This window comes from Mustela erminea, chromosome 20 (assembly GCF_009829155.1).
Source record: "Mustela erminea isolate mMusErm1 chromosome 20, mMusErm1.Pri, whole genome shotgun sequence".
In the NCBI taxonomy this organism is placed as follows: domain Eukaryota; kingdom Metazoa; phylum Chordata; class Mammalia; order Carnivora; family Mustelidae; genus Mustela; species Mustela erminea.
In genome coordinates, this window is record NC_045633.1 from 22,428,439 (window position 1) to 22,453,269 (window position 24,831).

Below are 24,831 nucleotides of genomic sequence, written 5' to 3' on the forward strand. Positions count from 1 at the left end.
AGGGTCCTGTGGACCCAGGGGACGGTGTAGGCAGGAGGTGAGGAGTGCTGTAGATGAGGGCACGTGGGACACAGGGAGCAGGCGTGCCAGGGACCAGCCCGTGTGCTCCATCCAGGTGAGGACTACGTCGCCTGCCTTCCTGACAACAGCTCGGGTGCTGTGGTGTTGGCGGCCTTCTCGGCTGCCCACGAGGGCCCGCTCACACCTGAGGCCTGCAGTGCCTTCTGTTTTGCCGCCGGCCAGAGCCTCGGGGCCCTCTCAGACCAGGGCTGGTGCCTGTGCGGGGCGGCCCGGCCCCCCAATGCCTCCGCGGCCTGCCTGCCCTTCTGCTCCAGCACGCCGTCAACCCTCGCCCCTGCCTGCCGGGGCCCCACCATCCTGCAGGACACCTTCCCTGCCTCCCCAGGAGCTGCCCTGCTGGGGCCTCGGGGACCCCTGTCTTCTGGGCAGCCAGCAGCCTTCCGCGTCACCGCCTCCCTGCCCATCCGCTCCACACGCTGGGACTTTGGCGACGGCTCCCCCCGGGTGGACGTTGCCGGTGCGGCCGCCACTCACCGCTACATGCTGCCGGGACGCTACCATGTGATGGTGGTGCTGGCCCTGGGGGCCGGCTCGGCCCAGCTGGAGGCCGAGGTGCGGGTGGAGGCAGCTCCCGCAGCCTTGGAGCTCTCATGTCTGGTCTCGGTGCGCAGCAATGAGACCCTCAAGCTCGGCGTCCGGAACCGTGGCGGCTCAGACCTCCAGGCCGCATACAGCATTGTGGCTGTGGACGAGGAGCCGGCCCGGGGTGGGTGCCCTCGCCCTGGGCCTGGGCCGTCCCTCCCCTCACTCACCCCTGGGGGCTGGAGCGGGGGGGGGCGGTGCTGGTTGGGCACATGCTGACGCCCCTTCTCTGCCCGCTGACCCCCCCCAGTGGTGCATCCGCTCTGCCCCCCAGACACCGTGATCTTCCCAGACAACGGGCACTGCTACCGCCTGGTGGCTGAGAAGGCCGCCTGGTTGCAGGCACAGGAACAGTGCCGGGCCTGGGCCGGGGCTGCCCTGGCCATGGTGGACAGTCCTGCCGTCCAGCGCTTCCTGGTCTCCCAGGTCACCAGGTACCCACCCCCCACCCCGGAGAGGCTGTCAGGTGGGGGTCCCCACAATGCTGGGGTGGGGCTGGAGGAGAGGTGGGGGTGGCCAGAGGCCCGAGTCCAGCTGGCAGACCTGATGGCGGCCGAGGACCCTGTCTTGCTTGGCGGACGCCATTGCCATCAGCTCTTGGGACAAAGATGTGGGCATGGGGGGTGCATCCAGGTCCTGCGGGCCCACCACCCCTGCTGTCCTCACTGAGCCCTCCTGGCAGGAGTAGGGCCGGTTCTGTTGTGACCATGGAGACTGCCCTCGGCCCCCCAGACCTTGAGGAACGGTGCTTCCTTGTAGCCGGCCCACCCCTGCCCCTGGCAGGTCGTGCCCATTTCTCCCCAAGGCTCTGGAAAGGGCCGACCAGACTGTGTCTCATACCCTGGTTGTTCTTGGTGTCCAGAAAGGGAAATCGAGGCCCAGAATGGTCAAGGTCCCTGGTGATAGCTGGGCCCCAGTGCCTGGCTCTGACCCTGGCACCTCACTCCTCTCCCTGAGTTCTCCACGTGTCTGTCAGCCCTCCTTCCAGAAGGGTCTTCGTACCTCGGCAGAGCTGGGGGAGCAGCCTGTGGGGGGGGCAGAGATGCAGGGGTTTTGCTCCCCAAATGCTACACTTAGAGCTGCCATTTTTTTTTTCTAATATATTTTTTACCCATTTGATAGGGTGGGGGTGGAGAAGGGGCAGGGGGAGAGGGAGAAGCAGACGCCTGCTGAGCTCAGAGCCCAACACAGACCTTGATCTCAACTCTGAGATCATGACCTGAGCGGAAACCAAGAGTTGGCCACTCATCCGACCGCAGCCCCCGTGGGCCTCCCTGCCCGGAGACTGCTCACACAGGACACCGCTCTCAGCCGGACTGAAGCCTCCCCTGCTGGGAGCACTCCGCTGGGCCCTGGGTTCCACAGGCATGGGTGTGAGTGGACACGGCTGTGGCCTTGCTTGCCAGGTCATCTCTCTGAGCCTCAGTTTCCCCATCTAGAGATGGGGAGAGGGGCAAGGCCTGCCTGAGGGGCTGCCGTGAGGAGCCGGCTCCCAGAGAGAGGACAGCTGGAAGGGTGCCTGTCTTCCGGGAGACCCTGGGCGCCCACTCTCCCCTCTGCCTGCCTGCAGGAGCCTGGATGTGTGGATTGGTTTCTCTGCTGTGGAGGGGGAGGAGGCGGACCCTGCCGTGCAGGGCGAGGCCTTCAACCTGGAGAGCTGCCAGAACTGGCTGCCCGGGGAGCCACACCCGGCCACTGCTGAGCGCTGCGTGCGACTGGGGCCGGCGGGGCAGTGCAACACAGACCTATGCTCCGCGCCCCACAGTTATGTCTGTGAGCTGCGGCCTGGAGGTGCGCTGGGGCCCTTGGGGGGCTTCGGGTCACCCTCTGCCCTCAACCAGGACCGACACCTCCCTGGCCATCCTGGGGAATTCCTTCACGCGGCTGTCCCTGACCCCCCACCACACGGGGGCTCCTGGCCGCCCTGGGGACTCCTCCTGTCCCCCTAGGACAGTCACATCCTTCAGGCTCATTGCTCAGCTGTTTAGTGTGGCTGAGCACCTGTGGTCCTGAGCGGAGCTGCTCCCAACAAGACTGAGCTGGGGGGCAGCTGAGAGGCCACTGCCAAGGGGCTCGGTCCCAGGTCTGGCCCCGCCTTGGGCCCCTGACTCTGTCTTCCATGGCTGGAGACCTCACTGCACACTTGCTGTCCCAGGGCCTGTGTGGGACGCAGAGACCTTCCTCGTGGGAGCGCCCAGTGGGGACCTGCAGGGCCCCTTGAGCCCCCTGGCACAACAGGAGGTCCTCTCAGCCCCCCAGGAGCTTGTCGAGGTAGGCCAACCCCCGGACCCACGAGGACAGGCTGCTGTGTCTCTTTAAGGTGCTTTCTCTGGGCCTTAATGACGTCCCGTGTGCCCGGTAGAGACTGTGCCCCACACCCGCCGCCATGCGGAGAGCAGCAGTGCTCCCTCCCCGTGTCTGAGAGCCCCGAGTGCTCCTGAGCCTTTTCTCCACAGAACAAGGGGTCGGTACCGGTGCTCAGCGATGGTTTTGAGCTGAATTTTCCTCCTGAGTGACTGTCTTCCTCAGTGTGAAGCCCCATGTGGTGGCTCCTTCCCCTCTGGGCCGGCCTGGATTGGGGTCTGGGGTCTGGGGTCTTGGGCTTGGGGTCTGTGGAGCTGAGCAGCGCCCCCCCCCCCCAGATGATGGCGTTCCCCAGCCTGGGCCTGAGCAGGGAGGCCTTCCTCACAGCGGCCGAGCTGGGCACCCAGGAGCTCCGCCGACCGGTCCAGCTGCGGCTGCAGGTGCTAAGGCCCACAGCAGAAGCAGGTGGGGCTCTGTCCGGGGGGCAGGTGGGCGGCTGTCCCCGCGTCACAGGCCCTGGTCCCCTGTCCACTGGACGGGTGTCTAGCCTTGAGGTGGGCAGGGTGGTGTCCACAGAGAAACGGACTCAGGCTTAGGACCCGCAGGACAGCCTGTGTGGGGCTGGCCTGGGTCCGTTTTCTGGCCCAGGTTCGGGAAGGGTAGAGGGGTGATTTTGGGGCCTGAGTTGCTGCCTGGCAAGACCTTCTGTCAATGGGCGCCTGGGGGGCTCAGTGGGTTGAGCCTCTGCCTTCGGCTCAGGTCATGATCCCAGACTCCTGGGATCGAGCCCCGAGTCAGGCTCTCTGCTCAGCGGGAACCCTGCTTCCCCACCCCACCCCCGCCTGCCTCTCTGCCTGCTTGTGGTCTCTGTCAAATAAATAAATAAAATCTTTAAAAAAAACCAAAAAACCTCCTGTCATCATGGGGGTGTCCCTGGCTGAACAGCAGGCCAGGGCCCCAACACCCCTCTTTCTCCTTGCAGCGGCCCCTGGAAGCAGCAGGGAGCCTGAGAGCAAGTCCCCGGAGAGCCAGACTGAGTCTGTCCCTGTGTGCGCCCCAGAAGGACACTGGTGCCCCCGAGCTGGTCTCCACCTCCCACTGGATGACCCCTGCCGCCCCCGGGCCTGTGCCAATGGGTCCACGTCAGGGCCGGGACTCCCCGGGGCCTCCTATGCACTCTGGAGGGAGTTCCTGTTCTCTGTGCCAGCGGGGCCTCCCTCCCAGTACTCGGTAAGTGTCCACCAGCCTGGGCTCCCCCTCTGCTGCCCACCCAGACAGATGGCACACTCTTCCACTCCCCTGCCTGCCCTGCTTCTGTCCTTGTCCTTGCTCAGCACCCCTAGTAGGAGAAACTGCCAGCTCGGGCCTTACCCCTTGTTCTGACTGCTTTGTCCCTCCAAGGCCCTGCCCCTGTCCAGGAAGGGCCCTCCCATGCCTGCATCCCTGCCCTATGCACGTCCCTGTCCCAGCGCCTGTCCCATCTGTCTCTGCCATGAGTGCTTGGGGAGCCCCCGTGGGTCCTGTCCACCTGCTTGAGCCCCCGATTTTAGCCCCGGGTAGCACCCCGGGTAGGACCCAGCAGAGCCTGCCTTTCTCTCCAACAGGTCGCCTTCCATGGCCAGGACAGCCCCCTGCTCCCCGGAGACCTCATCGCCTTGCAGCATGATGCCGGACCGGGAGCCTTTCTGCGCTGCCTCACCCGCCCTGGGCGCCCCCGGAGCAAGGCCCCGTACTTCTCCACCACCGCTGTGGCCTGGCTGTCCCACCTGCCTACGCAGCTGGAGGTGGCCCCAGCCGGCCCCGTCTGTGCCTTGCGGCTCCTGGCCACCACGGAGCGCCTCACCCTCCTGCTGGGGCTGCAGCCCAACCCAGGGCTGCAACCTGGGCGCTACGAGGTGCGGGCCACCGTGGGCAACAGCGTGTCCGTGCACAACCTGTCCTGCAGCTTCGACGTGCTGTCCCCGGTGGCGGGGCTAAGGCTGGCCTACCCCATGCCCCACGACGGCCGCCTCTACGTGCCCACCAACAGCTCCACCCTGGTGCTTCCAGGTAGACGCTGCACCAGCGCCACTGCCACAGCCCGCTGGCCCGGGGGCAACGTCAGCGCGCCCTTCGAGGCCGCCGCTGCCCGGCCACAGTGGCGGCCCTGCAGCCCGGCTGTGCTCTCGAGGCCAATAGCACCCTGTTTGCAGTGCTGGAGCTGCCCGGGCTCCGTGAGGGCGAGCACACGGTCCGAGGTCGTGGTGGAAAATGGCGCTGGCGAGGCCAGCCTCAGCCTGCGTGTGACGGCCGAGGAGCCCATCTGCGGCCTTCGCGCCACTCCCAGCCCCGAAGCCCGTGTGCTGCAGGGCGTCCTGGTGGTGAGTAGCACCCCCACCCCCACCTCAACACGGGCCGGGCTGTGTGAGGGGAGCTGCTCCTCCCTGGGGAGGAGGGAGCTTGGCCTTGGGGCGGTGGGCTTGGTGGCCGCTTTGGGGCGGGCTCTGTGAGGGGCTCCTCAGACCGTCGCTAATTTCCGCAGTCTGTGGAGGCGGTCCCCCGAGATGGCAGTTCCGACGCAGCTGCAGTCCGCTTCCCCGACCCCCTGCCGCGCACCCATGCCCACCTCTAACCTCACCAACCTGTGTGTGCCCTCGAGGCCTCTGCCGTGCTCCCCCCAGGCTATGGGGAGTACTTCCTGACCAGGAGGCACTGGGGCCATCTGGCCGCCGTCCCTGTCCCGGCTGTCCCCCCACAGCAGGCAGCCACCCCACGGGGGCCACGAGAAAGGCCATTTCTGACCCCTGCCACTTGTGCGGTCCCCTCCTGCCGCTTCCCCGCTCACACCTGTTCCGTCGGCGGCCTGGGGTCAGCCTCCAGGGCCCCCTGATAGTTATTTGCTGCCACAGGGGGCCTGGGCAGGAGCCCGGGACAGGCCGTGTGGGGATTCGGAGATGGTGGGCTCTTGCCGTCACTGGTACTGGGTCCCTGTCCAGATAGCAGGAGAGTGGTCAGAGAGACTGGGCCCAGGCTTGGCCCCACGCCTCACGGCCCCTCCAGCCTCCCCCCTCCCCTGTGGTGTCTTGAAGTCGCCTGGGAAAACCCCACTGGGAGGCACGTCCAGATGGGGGGACCTGGGTTAGGGCAGAGCTAGCCACCGAAGCTCTGGGGCTGGCCGACGCTGTGCCCTTCCCGCAGCGGTACAGCCCACGGTGGACGCTGGCTCGGACGTCGTTCTTCCGCTGGACCATCGACGACAAGCAGTCCTTGACCTTCCACAACAGTGGTCTTCAATGGCATCTACCAGAGCGCCGCGGTCTTCAAGCTCTCGGTGGGTAGGGGGCACTGGTGGGGGCACGGGCGGGCCAGGCTGGGCAGGTGCTCACCTTTGTCTTCTGTTCTGCTTTGCTCCCGAGGACCCCTCGGCTGGCTGCGGGTGAAGTGCGGGGGTGGGGGGGGTGCTGTCTACTGCCCAGCGGCACCCCCGCCACCTGCGGCAGCCCATGTGCTCCCCTGTCTCTGCAGCTGACGGCCTCCAACCACGTGAGCAACGTCACCGTGAGCTACAACGTCACTGTGGGGCGCATGCACCGGATGAGGGGCCTCTGGGTGTCGGCAGTGCCGCCTGTGCGCCCCCCCAATGCCACGCTGGGCCTTGGGCCGCCCCAAGTGTCTGGTGGACTCGGCTGTGGAGGTGGCCTTCTTGTGAGTGTGCCCTGGCCTGGCGGGGAGTAGGGTGGGCTGCTCCTGGGGGTGCTGGGCCTGGGCTCCCCCTCCTTACCTGCCCAGAGTGGCCAGGGGTGCAGCCGGGCCTATGTGTGGCCCACCCCAGCCTGCTCATGGCTTGCCCGCTGCCGTGGCAGGTGGACCTTCGGGGACGGGGACCAGGTGATAGGCCAGTTCAGGCCTCCATACGATGAGTCCGTCCAGGTCCCAGACCCCACGGTGGCCCAGGTGGCTGGTGGAGCACAAACGCCACGCACACCTATGCCGTCCCAGGTGAGGGCCGGGCCGCTGGCCCTGCTGGGGGACAGTCCCCTCTACCTAGTCTGGGCTGACGGCCTGGGTGTCCATAGTAGGGAGAAGGAGGGGTGTCTGGGGTACAGGGTGGACTGGGCTTCTGAGCCCCATGATTCAAGTCTCCTGGCCAGAAACAGGACCTCATCTTGGCCCCTGTGCAGACCCTTTTCTGGAGAAGAAGGGGGCTACGTTTCATTTTGAATGACTAGAAGCTGCATATTCGGAAATACAGAGTAGAGCTCGGTGCCCCTACCCCTCTGCCTCCGACTGGGGCTCAGGGCGGCCTGGGACAGAGCTGCCCCTCCTCTCGTCCCTGTATCTGCCCCATGTCTCACCCCATGCTGCTGGTACCCTACGCGTGCCTCGCGGGCACGCCCGGCACAGGAACCAAGGGCGTCCTCCCTCTGCATTTGGCCCGGGGCTCTGTTCTGTCATCCCGAGGGGCCCCAATGTGCAGCAACACGGGGTTAGTACTGACCTTGCCACGCAGGCAGTGGCCCTGGTCCTTACTCAGGCCTGTCCCCCAGGTGAGTACAACCTGACCCTGCTGGTGTCCAATGCCTTCGAGAACCTGACGCAGCAAGTACCTGTGAGTGTGCGAGCCGCCTTACCGGCCCTGGCCGTGGCTGTGGGAAGCCATGTCCCAGTGGCCGGCCAGCCTGTCACCTTCTCCCCACACCCCCTGCCCTGGCCTGGGGGCATCCTATACACGTGGGACTTCGGGGATGGCTCCCCGGCTGTGACGCAGCCCCAGCCAGAGGTCAACCACACGTACGCCTTCAGGGGCGTGTACCACGTCCATCTAGAGGTCAACAACACGGTGAGCAGCGTGGTGGCGGGCCTCAGCCTCCGCGTCTTCGAGGAGCTCCGGGGCCTGCATGTGAGCCTAAACCCGGCGGTGGAGCAGGGCGCACCTATGACGGTCAGTGCCACGCTGCAGTCCGGGGACAACGTCACATGGACGTTCGACATGGGGGACGGCGTGGTGCTCACGGGCCCCGAGTCCAGAGTGGAGCATGTGTACCTCCACGCCCAGAACTGCACAGTGACCGTGGGCGCGTCCAGCCCTGCGGGCCACCTGGCCCTGAGCCGGCCCGTGCACGTCTTTGTCCTGGAGGTGCTGCGGATCGAGCCCGCAGCCTGCATCCCCGCACAGCCCCACGCCCGGTTCACGGCCCATGTCACCGGGGACCCTGCGCACTACGTCTTCGACTGGACGTTCGGGGACGGCTCTTCCAACACAACCATCTCAGGGGACCCGACGGTGACACACAATTTCACGCGGAGTGGGACGTTCCCCTTGGCACTGGTCCTGTCGAGCCAGGTAAACAAGGCCCATTACTTCAGCAGCGTGTGCGTGGAGCCCGAGGTGGGCAACGTGACCCTGTGGCCTGAGAGGCAGCTGGTGCGGCTCGGGGAGGAGGCCCGTCTGGTGGCTCGGGCTTGGCCCCCATCCCTCTACCGCTACGCCTGGGACTTCGGCACTGAGGATGTGGCCCGTGTCGGCGGTCCCGAGGCCACATTCACCTACGCAGACTCCGGTTCCTACTTGGTGACGGTCGCCGTGTCCAACAACATCTCGGCGGCCAACGACTCTGCCCTCGTGGAGGTGCAGGAGCCTGTGGAGCTCTCGGGCATCCGGGTCAACGGGTCCGGCGTGCTGGAGCTGCTGCAGCCCTACCTTTTCTCGGCTGTGGGCCACGGCCACCCCGCCACCTACCTGTGGGACCTGGGGGACGGCGGGCGCCTTGAGGGCCCCACGGCCACTCACGCCTACAACAGCACGGGCCCCTTCACTGTCAGGGTGCACGCATGGAACGAGGTGAGCCGTGGCGCAGCATGCCTGAATGTCACGGTGCAGCAGCGCGTGCGGGGCCTGGGTGTCAATGCCAGCCGCACGGTGGTGCCCCTCAATGCCAGCGTGAGCTTCAGCACGTCCCTGGAGGCCGGCAGCAACGTGCGCTACTCCTGGGTGCTCTGCGACCGCTGTACGCCCATCCCTGGGGGCCCCACCATCTCCTACACCTTTCGCTCGGTGGGCACCTTCAACATCATCGTCACGGCCGAGAACGAGGTGGGCTCCGCCCAGGACAGCATCTTTATCTATGTCCTGCGGCACATCGAGGGGCTGCAGGTGGCGGGGGGCGGTGGCGGCTGCTGCTTTCCCACCAACCGCACGCTGCAGCTGCAGGCCGCAGTCAGAGACGGCACCAACATCTCCTACAGCTGGGCTGCCCAGCAGGATGGCGGCCCAGTCCTGGCTGGCAGCGGCAAGACCTTCTCGCTCACCGTGCTCGAGGCCGGTACCTACCACATCCAGCTGCGGGCCACCAACATGCTGGGCAGCGCCTCGGCCAACCGCACCGTGGACTTTGTGGAGCCCGTTGGCGGCTTGGCTGCAGCCGCCTCCCCAAACCCCGCCGCGGTCAATGTCAGTGTCACCTTCTGTGCTGAGCTGTCCGGGGGCAGTGGCGTCATCTACACTTGGTTCCTGGAGGGAGGAATGAGCTGGGAGACCCCGGAGCCATCTACCACCCACGCCTTCCCCAGCCCCGGTCTGTACCTGGTCATGGTCACGGCTGAGAACCAGCTGGGCTTGGCCAATGCCACCCTCGAGGTGGCCGTGCAGGTGCCCGTCAGGGGCCTCAGCATCAAGGCCGGCGAGCCAGACCGCAGCTTTGTGGCAGCCGGCTCCTCTGTGCCCTTCTGGGGACAACTGGACTCCGGAACCAACGTGAGCTGGTGCTGGACAGTTCCGGGTGGCAGCAGGCTCGGTCAGCATGTCGTTGTGGTCTTCCGCGACGCCGGCACCTCCTCCGTTCAGCTTAATGCTTCCAACGCGGTCAGCTGGGTCGTGGCCACCCATGAGCTCACGGTGGAGGAGCCCGTCGTGGGCCTGGTGCTGTGGGCCAGCAGCAAGGTGGCGGAGCCCGGGCAGCGGGTGCACTTCCAGGCCGTGCTGGCTGCCGGCTCAGCCGTGCGATTCCTTGTGCAGGTCAGCGGGGCAGGACCAGAGGTGCTGCCCGGGCCCCACTTCTCCCGCAGCTTCCCCCGGGCTGGGGACCACGTGGTGAGCGTGCAGGCAGAGAACCACGTGAGCCGGGCCCAGGCTCAGGTGCGCGTCTTGGTGCTGGAGGCCGTGGGGGGGCTGCAGGTGCCTGGCTGCTGTGAACCGGGCATCCCCACGGGCACGGAGAGGAACTTTACTGCCCGCGTGCAGCGGGGGTCCCGCGTGGCCTACGCGTGGTACTTCTCCTTGCAAAAGGTCCAGGGGGACTCGCTGGTCATCCTGTCGGGCCGAGATGTCACCTACACCCCGGTGGCTGCGGGGCTGCTGGAGATCCACGTGCGCGCCTTCAACGAGCTGGGCGGGGTGAACCTGACTCTCACCACGGAGGTCCAGGACCCCATCCAGCAGGTGGCGCTGCGCAGTGGCCGCTGCTTTACCAACCGCTCTGCCCGGTTTGAGGCCGCCACGAGCCCCAGTGCCCGGCGCGTGGCCTATCGCTGGGACTTTGGGGATGGGGCCCTGGTGGAGGACACGGAGGAGCCCTGGGCCGAGCACTCCTATCTGCGGCCCGGGGACTACCGCGTGGAGGTGAATGCCTCCAACCTGGTGAGCTTCTTTGTGGCGCAGGCCACGGTCACCGTCCACGTGCTGGCTTGCAGGGAGCCCGAGGTGGAGGTGGCCCTGCCCCCGCAGGTGCTGATGCGGCGCTCCCAGCGCAACTACCTGGAGGCCCACGTCAACCTGCGCGACTGTGTCACCTACCAGACTGAGTACCGCTGGCAGGTATACCGGGCCCCCAGCTGCCAGCGGCCTGCGCGCATGGCCCCCATGGCCCTGCCCAGTGTAGATGTGAGCCGGCCCCAGCTGGTGGTGCCACGGCTGGCCCTGCCTGTGGGCCACTACTGCTTCGTCTTCATGGTGTCGTTCGGGGACACACCGCTGGCGCGGAGCATCCAAGCCAACGTGACGGTGGTGCCCGAGCGCCTGGTGCCCATTGTTGAGGGCGGGTCGTACCGCGTGTGGTCAGACACTCAGGACCTGGTGCTGGACGGCAGCAAATCCTATGATCCCAACCTGGAAGACGGCGACCAAACACCGCTCAGCTTCCACTGGGCCTGTGTGGCCTCGACCCAGGTCAGGTGCCCTGCAGGGCATGGATGGTCCCCGCCCCTCAGTCGTTTGCCCAACCCGGGGAGGGGGTCTTCTAGCTGTGCCCTGGACCAGGTTCTGCCTTGAAGCCATACAGGGTTTCACACCCCATCCCCTGTGGCTACAGAGTGAATCTGGTGGGTGTGCCCTGACCTTTGGGCCCCGGGGGAGCAGCGTGGTCACCGTCCCTCGGGAGCGCCTGCAGGCCGGCGTGGAGTACACCTTCAACCTGACCGTGTGGAAGGCGGGGCGGAAGGAGGAGGCTACCAACCAGACGGTGGGTGCTGCTGGCCTGGTCCTTAGCCCAGCAAGGCAGAGCCCCAGGCCCCCATGGTGGGCCCAGCTGCCGGGGAGGACTGAGCATACAGGGCCACCTGCCCCCAGGGAACACCGAACGCTCTTGGAGGGTTTCCTGTGTTGTAGTGCTTAACAAAACATCCCGTTTCAACACTGTGCTCCAGATCTCGGAGGGGCCCTAGGCGCCGTGAGGTCCCCTTCCCAGAACATGGGTTTCCTCTTTTGTGAATGGGAGGGGCCTGATCTCACCCCTGTGCGTGTGTGTACTCAATGCTCCCCTCCCCTGGGCCCTCCAGGTAGGTCAGGGATGCAGAGCGGGTGACCCTGGGACAGCCACTCCTGCTGCCTTTGGGGGAGGTGTGCTGATGGGAGCAGGTGTGCTGGGCTCCGCTAGTGCCCAGCATAGCGTTCTCTGTCCTCAGCATCAGGGCTCTCCAGCTGGCATGCCCTGAGGGGCTGTCAGGCAAGTTGGGAGCTTAGAGCAGGGCCTCACCTGGACTGGCTGAGGCGGGCCCCGTCCCAGGGCAGCAGGGGCCTCGGGCCGATCAGCGCACATTTCCCCTCCCCACAGAGGCATTCGCCTGACCGTTCTCCTGTTCGTGGGTGAGCACCTGAGGGCCTTGTGTGTGCCAGGTGCATGCTGGGCCATGGAAGCTACAGAAAATAAACCTAGTGTGGACTCCGTTCTTTTGGGTGTCCACCACCATCCCCCAGCCTGGGAGGCACAAAGCCAGATGAATGTACTGGGTGCGGCCCAAGCCCACAGTGCCCTGGGAAGCTGGACCTTTGGCTAGTGAGGAGCTGGCCGGGCCGAGCCGAGCCTTCCCAACTAGGAGAACAGCGCCAAGGCAGCGGCCAGAGGCTCAGGTCTCCCAGGAGCCACCGCACCCCTGCGGTCCCAACGTGCTGGGTAGACTCGGGTCTGGGTCCCAGGAGCAGAGGCACTGGCTCAGGTCATGGCTTCCCTGTGATCCCACCCTGTCTCTAGGTGTTGATTCGCAGGGGCCGGGTGCCCATCGTGTCTTTGGAGTGTGTGTCCTGCAAGGCGCAGGCGGTATACGCAGTGAGCCGCAGCTCCTACGTGTATCTGGAGGGCCGGTGTGACAACTGCAGCGCGGGCTCCAAGCGAGGGGTGAGCCCAAGAGCTTGGAGGGAAGGGGCGAGGCCTCGCGGTGGGGCGGGGCCTGGGAGAGGGCGGGGCGCAGTCGCTCTGCCCCTCAGTCCCCGGTCGGCCTCCGCAGCGCTGGGAGGCTCGCACATTTAGCAACCAGACGCTAGTGCTGGACGAGACGGACCACGTCGACCGGCAGCTCGGGCATGCGGCTGGTGGTGCGGCGCGGCGTGCTGCGGGACGGCGAGGGCTACACGGTTCACCCTCACGGTGCTGGGCCGCTCGGGTGAGGAGGAGGGGCTGCGCCCTCCATCCGCCTCGCTGCCAACCGGCCCCCACGCGGGGGCTCCTGCCGCCTCTTCCCGCTGGACGCCGTGCGCGCCCTCACCACCAAGGTCAACTTCGAGTGCACAGGTGAGCGTAGTGGCGGGTGGGAGGGGGAGGCGCGGTGGGGTACGAGGGGCCCCGGCCTGCTTACACTTCTAGGGCCCCTGCAGGCTGGCAGGACGCGGAAGATGGGAGCGCGCCCCTGGTGTATGCCCTGCTGACTGCGGCGCTGTTGCTCTAGGGCCACTGCGAGGAGTTCTGCATCTACAGGGGCAGCCTCCCCCACCTAGTGGTGCGGTGCTGCCGCCCGTGGGTTCGCACCCACTTCCAGGTGGGCTTGGCCGTGGTGGTGCAGGATCAGCTGGGCGCGGCTGTGGTCGCTCTCAACGGTGAGCCTGGACGGAGAGCCGGGAGGTCAGGGCTGGTGGGAGCGGGGACTCCTACTTGTTCACCGGCACTGAACCTCTCCACACAGGTCTCTGGCCATCACCCTGCCAGAGCCTCCTGGCGACTCCCAGGAGGCCCCGGCAAACCTCATGACCTGGCTGCATGGTCTCACGGAGAGCATGCTGCCCCGGCTGCTGAGACAGGCTGACCCCCAGCATGTCATCGAGTACTCGCTGGCCCTCATCACCGTGCTCAACCGAGGCCAGTACAGGGGTGAGGACTCCCTTCTTCTTGTCTGTCCTCAGCAAGAGTGTGGGGCCAGGCCAGGCCCTACAGCTTTGCAAGTGATCAGTCCCCCCGGCACATTTCCTTGAAACAACTGTTCTGTCCTCTCCCAACCTGTGGCCTCCCCCATCCTCGACCTGTGGGTTCCCCGTCACTGCGCCCAGCCTCTGTCAGAGGAGCCCTGGGAAAGCCTCCTTTTGCTCCCCAAAGAAAGAAACAGGACTTGAGCCCCCCCCCCCCCCCGTTTCATGGTGGTTGAGACGGCGTGCGCCTTGGCCCTCACTGCTGCGGGGGCCGCCGTCGCGCACTCGGCTCCCTGTGCTTGATGCCTACAGTCTGAGCACAGCCTGGCCGCGGCAGCAGAGCTGGACACCCGGCGGCAGCTGCAAGCCCAGATACGCAAGAATGTCACAGAGACCTTGGTCTCGGCTGCGGGTCAACACTGTGGATGACATCCAGCAGATCGCGGCAGCGCTGGCCCAGTGCACGGTAGGGTGTGCTCAGGCCCCTCGGCAGCACTCGTACTCTGGCCAGATGCCACCCCTGTCCTGTGCCAGTCCTCAGCTGTTCTAGTGTGAGAGGCATGGGGGTCTCTGCCCTCCGGGGCCTGTGGTGGGGTGGCCCCAGGGCATAAGGAGCAGGCTCACTGTAGGGAGGGGCAGATGGAAGAGGCCATTCTTGTGTCGTCCTGCTCCAGCCCACAGTCCCAGTAGACCTGGCCTCTGCAGCTCCGAGAGCTACCCACTGGTGGTGTCCAGGATTTGGAGACTGGACTGGGCAGGGCTGAGCTCAGTCTGATAGGGGTGGGAAGTTGCAGCAGAGCCTTCAGCAGAGAAGGGAGCAGAGAACCTTCCAAGGGAGGTGGGGGGGGCACGTGACACGTGACTCCCGTGGCTGTGACATGCATGGGGTGGGACGCACGAGTGGTCTTCCGCTGGCCTCGTCCGTGGGTAGGGAGAAGCCCCAGGAGAGCTCTCAGCAAGCAGGCATGTGGGTAGAACCCACATTCGGGGGTTTCCAGCTGCAGCATGAAAGGGGCTCCGGGGAAGGCCAGGGCCAGAGTGGGTGCCCTGCAGCGTGGCCGGCGTGATGGAGCTGAGCGGAGGGGCCGGCCTCGCTTGTAGGTGTCCAGTGGGGAGCCGGTGTGTGGCTCCTGCCTGAAGCAGACACTGCACAAGCTCGAGGGCATGATGCGAATCCTGCAGGCCGAGACAGCCGCAGGCACCGGGACGCCCACGGGCATCGCTTGACAGCATCCTCAACATCACAGGTGCGGGCTGGGCCGGGCCGCACGGTGCTCCCACCTGCCCCTGCCTCTCCCCGCGAGCATCTGCCCCCGCCTCTCCCACCCCCCAGGCGACCTCATTCCACCTGGCCAGTGCGGATGTGCAGGGGCCCTCGGCCGCCGGAGCTGGGCATGGAGCTGCCGGCGCACATGGTGGCGTCCAGGGCCTATCACCTGTCGTCGGCCCTCATGTGTTATCGTCATGCGCTCCCGGCGTCCTCGACGAGGAGCCTCTGACGCTGGGTGGGTGAGGAGATCACGGCCCGCGGCAAGCGCTCAGACCCACGGAGCCTCCTGTGCCAGGGCGACGCCCTCGCTCCCCGGCTGCCCCTTCTCCATCCCCACGGCCTTCAGCGGAGCCCTGTCCAAACCTCAGCGACGTGGTGCAGGCTCATGTTCCTGGTTGACCTCCAACCCCTTCCCCTTCGGCTACATCAGCAACTACACCGTTTCCACCAAGGTGGCCTCCATGGCCTTCCAGACGCAGGCCGGGGCCCACATCCCCATTGGGCAGCTGGCCTCGGAGCGCGCCATCACTGTGAAGGTGCCCAGCAGCTCAGACCGGGGCCGCTCAGGCGCCCCCGCGCTCCTGCCGGCTCCACGGTCGTCCCGCCCCGGGCCTCAGTCGGCGTCGTGGTCACACCCGAGGAAAGCAACCCCCGCCGCTGGGCCTGCACTTGCAGCTCACCTACACGCTGCTCAGTGGTGCGTGCTGGGGCCCCTCGCGGCGGTGCCGCCTGCAGGCCTGGCCCAGCCTCTCGGGGCTCATGGGAGGCGGGGAGGTACCTCGGCGTGAGTCAGGTGTTTCTCGTGGGACCCCCCAACTCTGTGGCCTTTACTGTGGTCTGCCTCCTGCTTCCCAGGCTGCTGGCGGCCTGGCCCGAGGGTGGCGGGGGAGGTGGAGCAGGTGCCATCCCCGAGCTCTCTGGCCCTCTTGCCCCCAGGGCCAGGGAGGGCCCCAGAGCGTCCACAGGGGTCACCCAGGTGCATGAACGGCCCAGGACGTCTGTGCGAACCATGTGCTTGTCCCTCTAGAGCACTACTTGCCCGAGGAGCCTGAGCCCTACCTGGCCGTGTACTTGCACTCAGCATCCTGGCCCAATGAGCACAACTGCTCGGACCAGCCGGAAGGATCCGCCTGGAGCAGCTGGCAGGCGACGACCACAGGCCCTATACCTTCTTCATCGCCCCGGGTGAGCACGTGCCCCGCCACCGAGGACCCGTTGGTGGGGAGGGGCTGGTCTCCAAGGGCAGGGCGAATGGTGCCAAGGTCATTGTGCGCTCCTCATGGGAACAGGCGATAGCAGTGGGAGGACTGGCCACCACATGGTGGCAGGGTGACTCTGCCGAGAGGCCTCGGGGCCAGAATATGGCTGTCGCTCAGGGCCTGGGGCCGGGTGGGGTCTGGGTGTGACCGCTTGCCCCACTTCTCCCAGGACGAGAGACCCAGGCGGGGACTTATCACCTGAACCTGACCAGCCACTTCCACTGGTCGCCACTGGAAGTGACTGTGGGCCTCTACACATCCCTGTGCCAGTACTTCAGCGAGAAGGAGATGATGTGGAGGACGGAGGGGGCTCGTGCCCTTGGAGGAGACTTCACCCAGCCAGGCTGTCTGCCTTACCCGCCACCTCACTGCCTTCGGGGCCAGCCTCTTCGTGCCCCCCAGCCGTGTCCACTTCGTCTTCCCGGTGAGTGGCACCGTGTGTTCTGCGTCCAGTGAAGCTGAGGCTTGGGCCAGTGCCTCCAGGCCTGATGGCTCTGTCTCCCCAGAACCGGCCTCAGGCACGAACTATGTCGTTTTGCTGACGTGTGTTCCCGTGTGCCTGGTGACTTATGCAGTCATGGCTGTAGTCCTGCGGAAACTGGACCAGCTGGACATCCGCCGGGTCCGCGTCATCCCTTTCTGTGGGAAGGGGGGCCGCTTCAAGTACGAGATCCTGGTCAAGACTGGCTGGGGCCGAGGCTCAGGTGAGGGGGGACTGCCTCATCCGGGCCCCCAGCCACCCTCACTCGCTCTCTCGGGCCCCCCGCGCCCCCCAGTGACTTTCCTTAGTAGCCAACGAAGGGCCGGCTGGGTTTATCCACTGCTGAGTGTGTGGGGTCCCCAGCTGTGAGCAAGCAGATGGTCAGTGCAGGTAGCACGAGCCGGTGCTGGGAGACGGGACCAGTAGTGACGGGGACGGTGGGACTTGCTGTTAGACCGGCTGGGAGCCAAAGTGTTTGGTTTCTTGGTGAAAAAACTTGCCAAGCGGTGTGGACAGTGCTGCCCGTGCAACTGTTGGGCCTTGCCGTGCGGGAAGCCCGTGCCTGCGTCTTGCTGCTGTGGCTCCCACGCGTCCCCGCCTGCCGTGACCGTTCTCGCCCGGTCATCCCGGCCTCGATGGCTGGTGCCCCCATCCTCCCTCCCAACTGCTGTCGTGTTTGCGCTGGCATGTTCGCGGCGAGCCTCAGGCGGTGTGACATGCCCGCTGACTTTGGATCTGAATTCCGCTCCGTGTGCTGCCACTTTTCACTTCCTTTCTGTGCTTTCACCGTTTTGATGACTGAGTTTTATAAACTGTCACGGGTGTTTTTTCCTGGGAGACGAGCAGGCAGCGCCCCGTTAGAGGGGTGGTCTGTGGGAGCCGGTGGGGGTGCGGGGACGGGCTGCCCACTGGAGTGCGAGCCGGCCGTTCCTGGAGCAGACTGGAGAGCTCGCGGCCCCCGCGGCCTCCCATAGTCCCTCTGTTAAGCTGCAGAGGCTGCACAGTCAGGCCGGGTCTAGCACGCCGAGGGGGCTGGTGCGGCGGCCGCATCCGGTGAGCAGAGGCCGCTGGCCGGGCTCTCGCGTCTGGCCTAAATGTCCGCCCACCCGCAGGCACCACGGCACACGTGGGCATCATGCTGTATGGGGCAGAGGGCCGCAGCGGCCACCGGCACCTAGATGGGGACAGAGCCTTCCGCCGCAACAGCCTGGACGTGTTCCAGATTGCCACCCCACACAGCCTCGGCCGTGTGTGCAAGATTCGCGTGTGGCACGACAACAAAGGTCTGTGGGGGCACCTGTGGCGACCTGGCCTGCACGCCCCGCCCCCGCCTGACGAAGCCCCTCCCCGCAGGGCTCAGCCCCGCCTGGTTCCTGCAGCACGTCATCGTCAGGGACCTGCAGACTGCGCGCAGCACCTTCTTCCTGGTCAACGAGTGGCTGTCGGTGGAGACTGAGGCCAATGGCGGCCTCGTGGAGAAGGAGGTGCCAGCGGCAAGTAAGGGCCCATCCCTGTCCCTGTGGCTGGAGGGGTGGCCCTGAGCCTCCGGCCCGCTGAAGCCCGCCCCGCCCTGTCCCCAGGTGAGGCAGCCCTGCGGCGGTCCCGGCGCCTGCTGGTGGCCGAGCTGCAGCGCGGCTTCTTTGACAAGCACATCTGGCTGTCCATCTGGGACCGGCCACCACGCAGCCGCTTCACACGCGTCCAGCGGGCCACCTGCTGTGTCCTCCTCGTCTGCCTCTTCCTGGGTGCCAATGCTGTGTGGTACGGGGTCGTGGGAGACGCTGCCCACAGGTGGGTGCTGCGCCGTGGGGACCCGGGTGACCCCTCCTGCCTGACCCCTGCGCCCCTTCCAGCGTGTCCCAGCCACGGTCTCTCTTCTCTCCTGCCCACAGCACCGGGCCCGTGTCCACTCGGATCCCGTTGAGCGCTGACACAGTGGCCGTGGGTCTGGTGTCCAGTGTGGTCGTCTACCCTGTCTACTTGGTCATCCTCTTCCTCTTCCGGATGTCCCGGAGCAAGGTGGGCTGAGGACTGTGGAGCTCCCGGGGGCGCATGGGCTCGTCAGCAGGGAAGGTCAGCAAGGTCAGCGAGGCGGCTCGAGGATGGAAGCACGGCAGGAGCCGGGCTCATGAACGGAGCTGAGGCCGCGGAAGCTGATGGGATGGTCCCATGACCGAGGGGAGACGGACAAATTCCTGAAAGGACAGGCCCCAGACTGACTCAGAGGAAGTGGGAGACCGGGGTGTCCATGGCGAGGTGCTGGGGCAGCGACGAGACCTCCTGTGCAGACAAACCCAGCCACTTGCTCTGACGGCTACCCTGACGCACAACCCTTGTGAGCTGACCCGTCCCGTCCCCCATAACCAGAGCCACACGGGCGCCTGAGACAAGGGATGTACCGGGCGAGCAGCCGCGGCCACAGGATGGAGGCTGGGAGTCCGGTGCGGTGGCCGGCAGCAGCCTAGGGCCACATCAGACCAGCCACATTCATGGGCTCTGTAGCAGCAGGGGGCTCGCGGCTACCATGGTGGACAGTGCAGACACAGAACGCATGCATCATTCATTCTAGCACATTCTCTGGCACAGTGCCAGTCTAGCTCTGCTCAGGAGGCAGAGCTGCGTCCCGCTGACCGCCTGCCTCTTCTGGTAGGTGGCCAGGGGCGAGAGTCCCACCCCCGCAGGGCAGCCGGTCCTGGACATCGACAGCTACCTGGACCCGTCCGTGCTGGACAGCTCCTTGCTCAGCTTCCCGGGGCTGCGTGTGGAGGCGAGTGTGGCCCCAGGGGCCCTGCCTGGGCCGGGAGGGGGCGGGGGGTGCTGCCACATCTGGGCGGCCCAGAGTCTGAGTTTTCTGCTCTTCTCAATAGGCCTTTGCGGGACAAATGAAAAGTGACTTCTCGGATGACTCTAAAAGGTAGGGGTCCGCAGAGAAGACCTGAGCCTTGGTGCAGGCCCGCCATGCCCCGTGCGCGCTGCGTGGCAGGTGTGTGGGCTCCGTGGTCGTGTCGTGTGTCCTTGCGGGTGTTCGCAGGCCCTAGGTGTGGCCACACGCTGTCTCAGCCGCCTTGCTGAGAAGCCTCTTGTGTGTGTGTGTGATGGGACTCGGGAGCGTGTGCACACATGTCCCCTGGGCCCCCTTGTTTGCCCTCTGTCACCCGCAGCCTGACGTGCTGGCCATCCAGCGAGGACACGTTGCATTGGCCAGACTTGCTGAGTGACCCCTCCATTGTGGGCAGCACCCTGCAGCGGCTGGCCCGGGGCCACGTTGGCCGCATGCTGGGCTCAGAGGAGGACGGTCTGTCCCTGGTCAGCCCCTCCTCACCTGCCAAGTACTTCTCAGCCTCAGGTGAGCATGGGTCGGGAGGGGTGGCAACTCCATACTCTCCCCAAGGAGGCTCCGAACGGGGGGGTCAGAGAGGCCCACGCCCTCCCTGATGTGTTCTGCTCCTTCTTCTAGACGAGGACCTGATTCGGCAGATCCTCGCTGAAGGGGCCAGCAGCCTGGCCCCCACCCAGGACACTCAGGTTGAAAGGGATCTGCTCGCTGGCCTGTGAGTACCTGGCTCCTGGGGGTTAGGGGACAGGGAGAGCCCAGGCCGAGAAGCCCTTTGGAGCTGGGCGATTTGTGAGCTCTGTGTCCCTTCCCTGTAGGAGGGACCTCACGGGGTGACCTGGCTGCAGGGAGCAGGCCCTGCCAGTTTCCTAAACAATCTTTTTGTTGTTTTGTTTGTTTTTGTGAAAGCTATTGGGAGTTTATATTTTTATTAGACTTCCTAGGTTTCTGGCCTGGATGACTCATGTGAAATTACTGTACGCTTCTATTTCTCTGGTAATACCTATTTTCCTGTTCCTTTGAAGTCTCCTTAATTTTAAAGCAACCAAAAATTTACTGAGTTGTAAACTGCCCCAGAACACAGAGAAAAGGGGAAAGTGTCTCGAATCCTTTTACAAAAACAGATAACTGTGGCATGATTGCATTTTTATGAAGAAATTGCCAGTTGATTCAAAAGGTTTCTAACATGGGGAAATCCTGGGGCGGTAGTTCTAAGTGGAGCAGGCCGGCACCTCCAGCCCGAAGCCCCACCTGCCTGCCCTCGCCCCATGCTCATCCCCCTCCCCCAGCCCGCTAGCGTGTGCACATCAGCAGGTGTGGGGGGGGTCCATGAATGCTGTCCTCAAAAGGCGGTCTTTGCTCTCCTGCACTGTAGACTTTCGGGTGAGGCTGTGTGTCGTTGGCGCCCCGCCTGCTCTATGACCCTGTCCCAAGGGACGCCATATCCACGTGTCAGACATACACGTCCAGAGCAAGGACTGGTGAGAGCAGGAGCTAGCTGGTCCCCGTGAGACGGGAACATGCACCCCTGCTCACTCGTATTACCTGCAAATAGCTCAAGCTCGATCTGTAATCAGAAAAGTCTGTTTCCAAGAGGAATCGGTCACTGGCGTCTTGCTGTCCTGGCAGTGGCGTCCCACCTGCACAACCGGTATTGCCTTCCGTTCCGTAGAAGCCTCCCGAAGCCAGACGCACTGAGCGCGGCTCTGGGCATGGGGCTGCTGGCAGCATAGGGCGCACAGTCGCGTCCCACATCTGGTCAGGGCTCAGTTCTGCGGAAGCCAGGGCAGGTGTGCACACTTGCTCTCTGGAGGCACCTGTCGCCTTCCTGCTTCCGGTTGCTCCCCTCTTCCCTGCTGGGGCAGCTCTGGAGCCAGCCAGGTCCGCCGGGTGCCACGAGGGGCGCTCAGTTCTGCAGAGTGCTGTGCACTGTTGCCGAAAATCACTCGTCTTAGCTCACAGAGCTGCATCAGAGCACGGGAGGTGAAGGGCAAAGGTGGGGGCGGTGGGGAGCGCTTGCTGGCAGGTTTCAGGCCAAGTCGGGGTGCTGGCGGGAAGAGCAGGCCAGGGACAGGGCTTGGGCACGGGGCAAGATGCCCCCGTGGCGGTGCAGTGAGCACGGACCAGGTCGCGGACCAGTGGGGTGAGGACTGTGGCTCCTGGTGGAGGAAGCGGGAGGTGAGGGGGGCCGGGAGACAGGCTGATGTGGGTTTGCAGCCTGAGGAGCCGGGCAGGTGTCGGGGCCCCTCCTCAGAGTCGCTGGCGGGGTTCAGAGCCTGGCACCACATCCTCCCAGGTGTGGGGCAGCGCCTTCCGCCTCCACTGCCTGTGGGGGGCGGCTGCGCACCCTCATTGAGACTCAGCAGCTGGAGTCGCCTGCTGCCCCGACAGGTGAGCACAGGTGCCCCCACTCCTGTGCTTCAGGTCTGGCACCCCCAGGGAGAGGACAGAGCCGCTGGTGCTGCACAGGCTGGGAGAGAGGGGGCTACCCAGCCCAGGTTTGACTTGGGAGCAGCCCCAGTCGACAAAGCTCTCCCACACAGGTATGTTCTTGGGTCCCCGAGCTGCCCCCCATCCCTGCCCGTGGGCTGCCTCTCACCAGTCTGTCTGCTCCCGTAGGGCTGGCGGACGGTCTGCGGAGGCGGCTGCTGCCAGCCTGGTGTGCACCCCTGGCCCACGGGCTCAGCCTGCTCTTGGTGGCTGTGGCCGTGGGGGTTGCGGGCTGGGTGGGTGCCAGCTTCACCCCCGGTGTGGGTGTGCTGTGGCTCCTGTCCAGCAGCTCTAGCTTCCTGGCCTCCTTCCTTGGCTGGGAGCCTATCAAGGTAAGTGGGGTGTGGGGGGCCCAGCGGCCACCCTCTGACACCAGCGGGCCCCTCTGATCCCCCCCCACCCCCGATGCAGGTCCTTCTGGAAGCCCTGTACTTCTCGCTGGTGGTCAAGCGGCTCCATCCGGATGAGGGGGACACCCTGGTGGAGTGCCCCGCGGTCACTCCCGTGAGCGAGCGTGTGCCCCGTGTGAGGCCCCCCCATGGCTTTGCGCTCTTCCTGGCGAAAGAGGAAGCCCGGAAGGTCAAGAAGCTGCACGGGATGCTGAGGGTGAGCTCGGGCCTGGGGTCGGCACCTGCCCTGCTCCCCCGTAGCTGGACCAGCATATTGTCTTCCCATATGTTCTCCCGTTGTTGAAAACCTCCCCCCGGCCCTTGGTTTCCCATGGAAGGCCCTTGGGACCCTCTGCCTCTTCTCTGGTCCAGCTCCACTGCCTCCTCCTGCCTGGTGTTGAGGGGCCCTGGGGGCGGTCTCTGCCTCTGGCAAGATCACGTCTGCCCCCCACCGCTGGCGGGGCCCTGGCCTCTGTCTGTGCTGCCTTCTTGGCACCAGGCCCCTCGGCCGTGGGCGGTTTCCTGGCCAGCTCTGTCACAGTGGGGCCGAGTGGGCTCAGCTGACTTCAGGGCCGTCCTTGCCCCCAGAGCCTCCTGGTGTATATGCTCTTCCTGCTGGTGACTCTGCTGGCCAACCACGGGGATGCTTCATGCCACAGCCACGCGTACCGTTTGCAGAGTGCCATCAAACAGGAGCTGGGCAGCCGGACCTTCCTGGCTATCACCCGGTACGGACACCCCCAAGTGCACCCACAGACCGGTCGGCCTGGCCAGGGAGCCGCTGATGCTGACCAGGCCCCATCTGCCCTGGCCTTGGTCCAGCCCAGTCCCTGGAGAACATGGGCGAGTGTCTTGGCACAATTCTGGTTGTACCCCATGACACTTACCTGCTCCAAACACCAGGACGCCAGGACGGATTCTATCTTCCGCTTGTCCCAGCAGGGGGCCCTGGCGGCCCGCTGTTGTCTGGGCCAGGGCAGCAGGAGCCATGTGCTCGGGGCCTCTGACCCGCCTGCCCCGTGGGTGCAGGGAGCTGTGGGGTAGAGCGTGGGACTGTGTCTCTGGGCAGGTCTGAGGAATTCTGGCCGTGGATGTCACATGTGCTGCTCCCCTATGTCCACGGGAACCAGTCCAGCCCCGAGCTGGGGCCCCCGCGACTGCGGCAGGTGCGGCTGCACGAAGGTGAGCGGCTTCTGGCGACCTGGCTGAGCCCTTCACCTGCTCCCCGCTGCTCTCCATCTGGGAGACCACAGCCTCTGCCTTGTGGGCTCAGGGAGGGTGTGCGGTGCTCCCGTCGGCCCAGCCCAGGCAGCCGGTCCGCAGTGAGCTCCTGGTCTCACGGTGCTCGTTCCCGGCAGCACTCTGCCCGGACCCTCCCGGCTCGGGGGTGCCCACGTGCTTCGCAGCCTCTGGCTCCTTCAGCACAGGCGACTATGGGGTTGGCTGGGGCAGCACTGCCCACAACGGCTCGGAGACGTGGGCCTACTCTGCGCCAGACCTGCTGGGGTGAGCACAGAGGGCGCTCCCGGGGCTCCTGCAGGGGTGGGGGCAGGGCTGGCCCTGACACTGCCGCCTCGCCAGCAGGGTCTGGTCCTGGGGCTACTGTGCCATGTACGACAGTGGGGGATACGTGCAGGAGCTGGGGCTGAGCCTGGAAGAGAGCCGCGCGCAGCTGGGCTTCCTGCAGCTGCACAACTGGATCGACAACAGGCAGGGCTGGCTGAGCTCCCGCCACCCCCCACCCCCATCACCCCCGGCCCGCAGCATCCCGCCCCGGCGCCCGGGCCCCCACGGGCCCTCCTCCCACCACCACCTTTGCGGCTCCCCATCCGTTGCTGACTCTCGCTGTCCCCACAACCTCCACCCCATGCCCCCATGTCATGTCCCCATGCCGCCCCACGAGCCCTTCCTCCCGGAAGGCTCCAGGTCTCCTGGTCTTCTCACCCCGCCCCCTTCCTGCCACATAGGAGCCGCGCCGTGTTCGTGGAGCTCACGCGCTACAGCCCGGCCGTGGGGCTGCACGCCGCCGTCACGCTGCGCCTTGAGTTCCCTGCGGCCGGGCACGCGGTGACCGCCCTCAGCGTCCGGCCCTTCCCGCTGCAGCGCTTGAGCGCCGGCCTCTCCCTGCCGCTGCTCACCTCGGTAGGTGCTGGCCCCGGCCCCGCCCACCCGCCCCACCCCTCATGGCCCCGCCCCCACCCCGCTGCCTTGCCCCGCCCCAGCCAGTCTCGGCTCCGCCCCCGCAGGTGAGCCTGCTGCTGTTCGCGCTGGTACTTCTCCGTGGCCGAGGCTCGCCTGTGGCGCCGGTTAGGACGTGCCCGCGCGGTGCAGCCCGGGGCCTGGGCGCGGTGGCTGCTGGTGGCCCTGACGGCCGCCGCAGCGCTCGTGCGCCTGGCACAGCTGGGTGCCGCTGACCGCCAGTGGACCCCGCTTCCTTGCGTCGCCGCCCGCGCCGCTTCACCAGCTTTGAGCAGGTGGCGCAGCTGAGCGACCGCGGCTCGTGGTCTGGCCGCCTCGCTGCTCTTCCTGCTCCTGGTCAAGGTGAGGCCGGGGC

General features: G+C 66.0%; 1 protein-coding gene across 1 annotated transcript in view; it reads left to right on the forward strand.

Moving 5' to 3' along the window:
- The window catches only part of PKD1 (polycystin 1, transient receptor potential channel interacting), a 40,760-nt gene that overhangs the window by 14,659 nt on the left and 1,270 nt on the right, over nucleotides 1-24,831 (forward strand). The window contains 59 exon segments of the mRNA XM_032327302.1: nucleotides 116-787; nucleotides 914-1,097; nucleotides 2,234-2,454; nucleotides 2,819-2,934; nucleotides 3,306-3,432; nucleotides 3,950-4,197; nucleotides 4,572-5,090; nucleotides 5,093-5,200; nucleotides 5,202-5,327; nucleotides 6,145-6,228; nucleotides 6,230-6,277; nucleotides 6,472-6,603; nucleotides 6,605-6,651; nucleotides 6,810-6,906; nucleotides 6,909-6,945; nucleotides 7,494-11,110; nucleotides 11,253-11,402; nucleotides 12,411-12,554; nucleotides 12,664-12,714; nucleotides 12,716-12,790; nucleotides 12,792-12,833; nucleotides 12,836-12,947; nucleotides 13,031-13,274; nucleotides 13,336-13,504; nucleotides 13,865-13,960; nucleotides 13,962-14,021; nucleotides 14,657-14,779; nucleotides 14,781-14,802; nucleotides 14,889-14,899; nucleotides 14,901-14,921; nucleotides 14,923-15,135; nucleotides 15,137-15,403; nucleotides 15,406-15,474; nucleotides 15,477-15,524; nucleotides 15,855-15,935; nucleotides 15,938-16,018; nucleotides 16,262-16,390; nucleotides 16,392-16,508; nucleotides 16,590-16,788; nucleotides 17,678-17,848; nucleotides 17,919-18,062; nucleotides 18,146-18,356; nucleotides 18,458-18,584; nucleotides 19,216-19,332; nucleotides 19,433-19,479; nucleotides 19,727-19,911; nucleotides 20,023-20,116; nucleotides 21,823-21,941; nucleotides 22,018-22,220; nucleotides 22,300-22,494; nucleotides 22,866-23,005; nucleotides 23,347-23,459; nucleotides 23,636-23,783; nucleotides 23,862-23,987; nucleotides 24,245-24,419; nucleotides 24,524-24,547; nucleotides 24,549-24,710; nucleotides 24,713-24,766; nucleotides 24,768-24,818. Of these exon segments, the coding sequence (XP_032183193.1) occupies nucleotides 116-787; nucleotides 914-1,097; nucleotides 2,234-2,454; nucleotides 2,819-2,934; nucleotides 3,306-3,432; nucleotides 3,950-4,197; nucleotides 4,572-5,090; nucleotides 5,093-5,200; nucleotides 5,202-5,327; nucleotides 6,145-6,228; nucleotides 6,230-6,277; nucleotides 6,472-6,603; nucleotides 6,605-6,651; nucleotides 6,810-6,906; nucleotides 6,909-6,945; nucleotides 7,494-11,110; nucleotides 11,253-11,402; nucleotides 12,411-12,554; nucleotides 12,664-12,714; nucleotides 12,716-12,790; nucleotides 12,792-12,833; nucleotides 12,836-12,947; nucleotides 13,031-13,274; nucleotides 13,336-13,504; nucleotides 13,865-13,960; nucleotides 13,962-14,021; nucleotides 14,657-14,779; nucleotides 14,781-14,802; nucleotides 14,889-14,899; nucleotides 14,901-14,921; nucleotides 14,923-15,135; nucleotides 15,137-15,403; nucleotides 15,406-15,474; nucleotides 15,477-15,524; nucleotides 15,855-15,935; nucleotides 15,938-16,018; nucleotides 16,262-16,390; nucleotides 16,392-16,508; nucleotides 16,590-16,788; nucleotides 17,678-17,848; nucleotides 17,919-18,062; nucleotides 18,146-18,356; nucleotides 18,458-18,584; nucleotides 19,216-19,332; nucleotides 19,433-19,479; nucleotides 19,727-19,911; nucleotides 20,023-20,116; nucleotides 21,823-21,941; nucleotides 22,018-22,220; nucleotides 22,300-22,494; nucleotides 22,866-23,005; nucleotides 23,347-23,459; nucleotides 23,636-23,783; nucleotides 23,862-23,987; nucleotides 24,245-24,419; nucleotides 24,524-24,547; nucleotides 24,549-24,710; nucleotides 24,713-24,766; nucleotides 24,768-24,818 (11,513 nt within the window).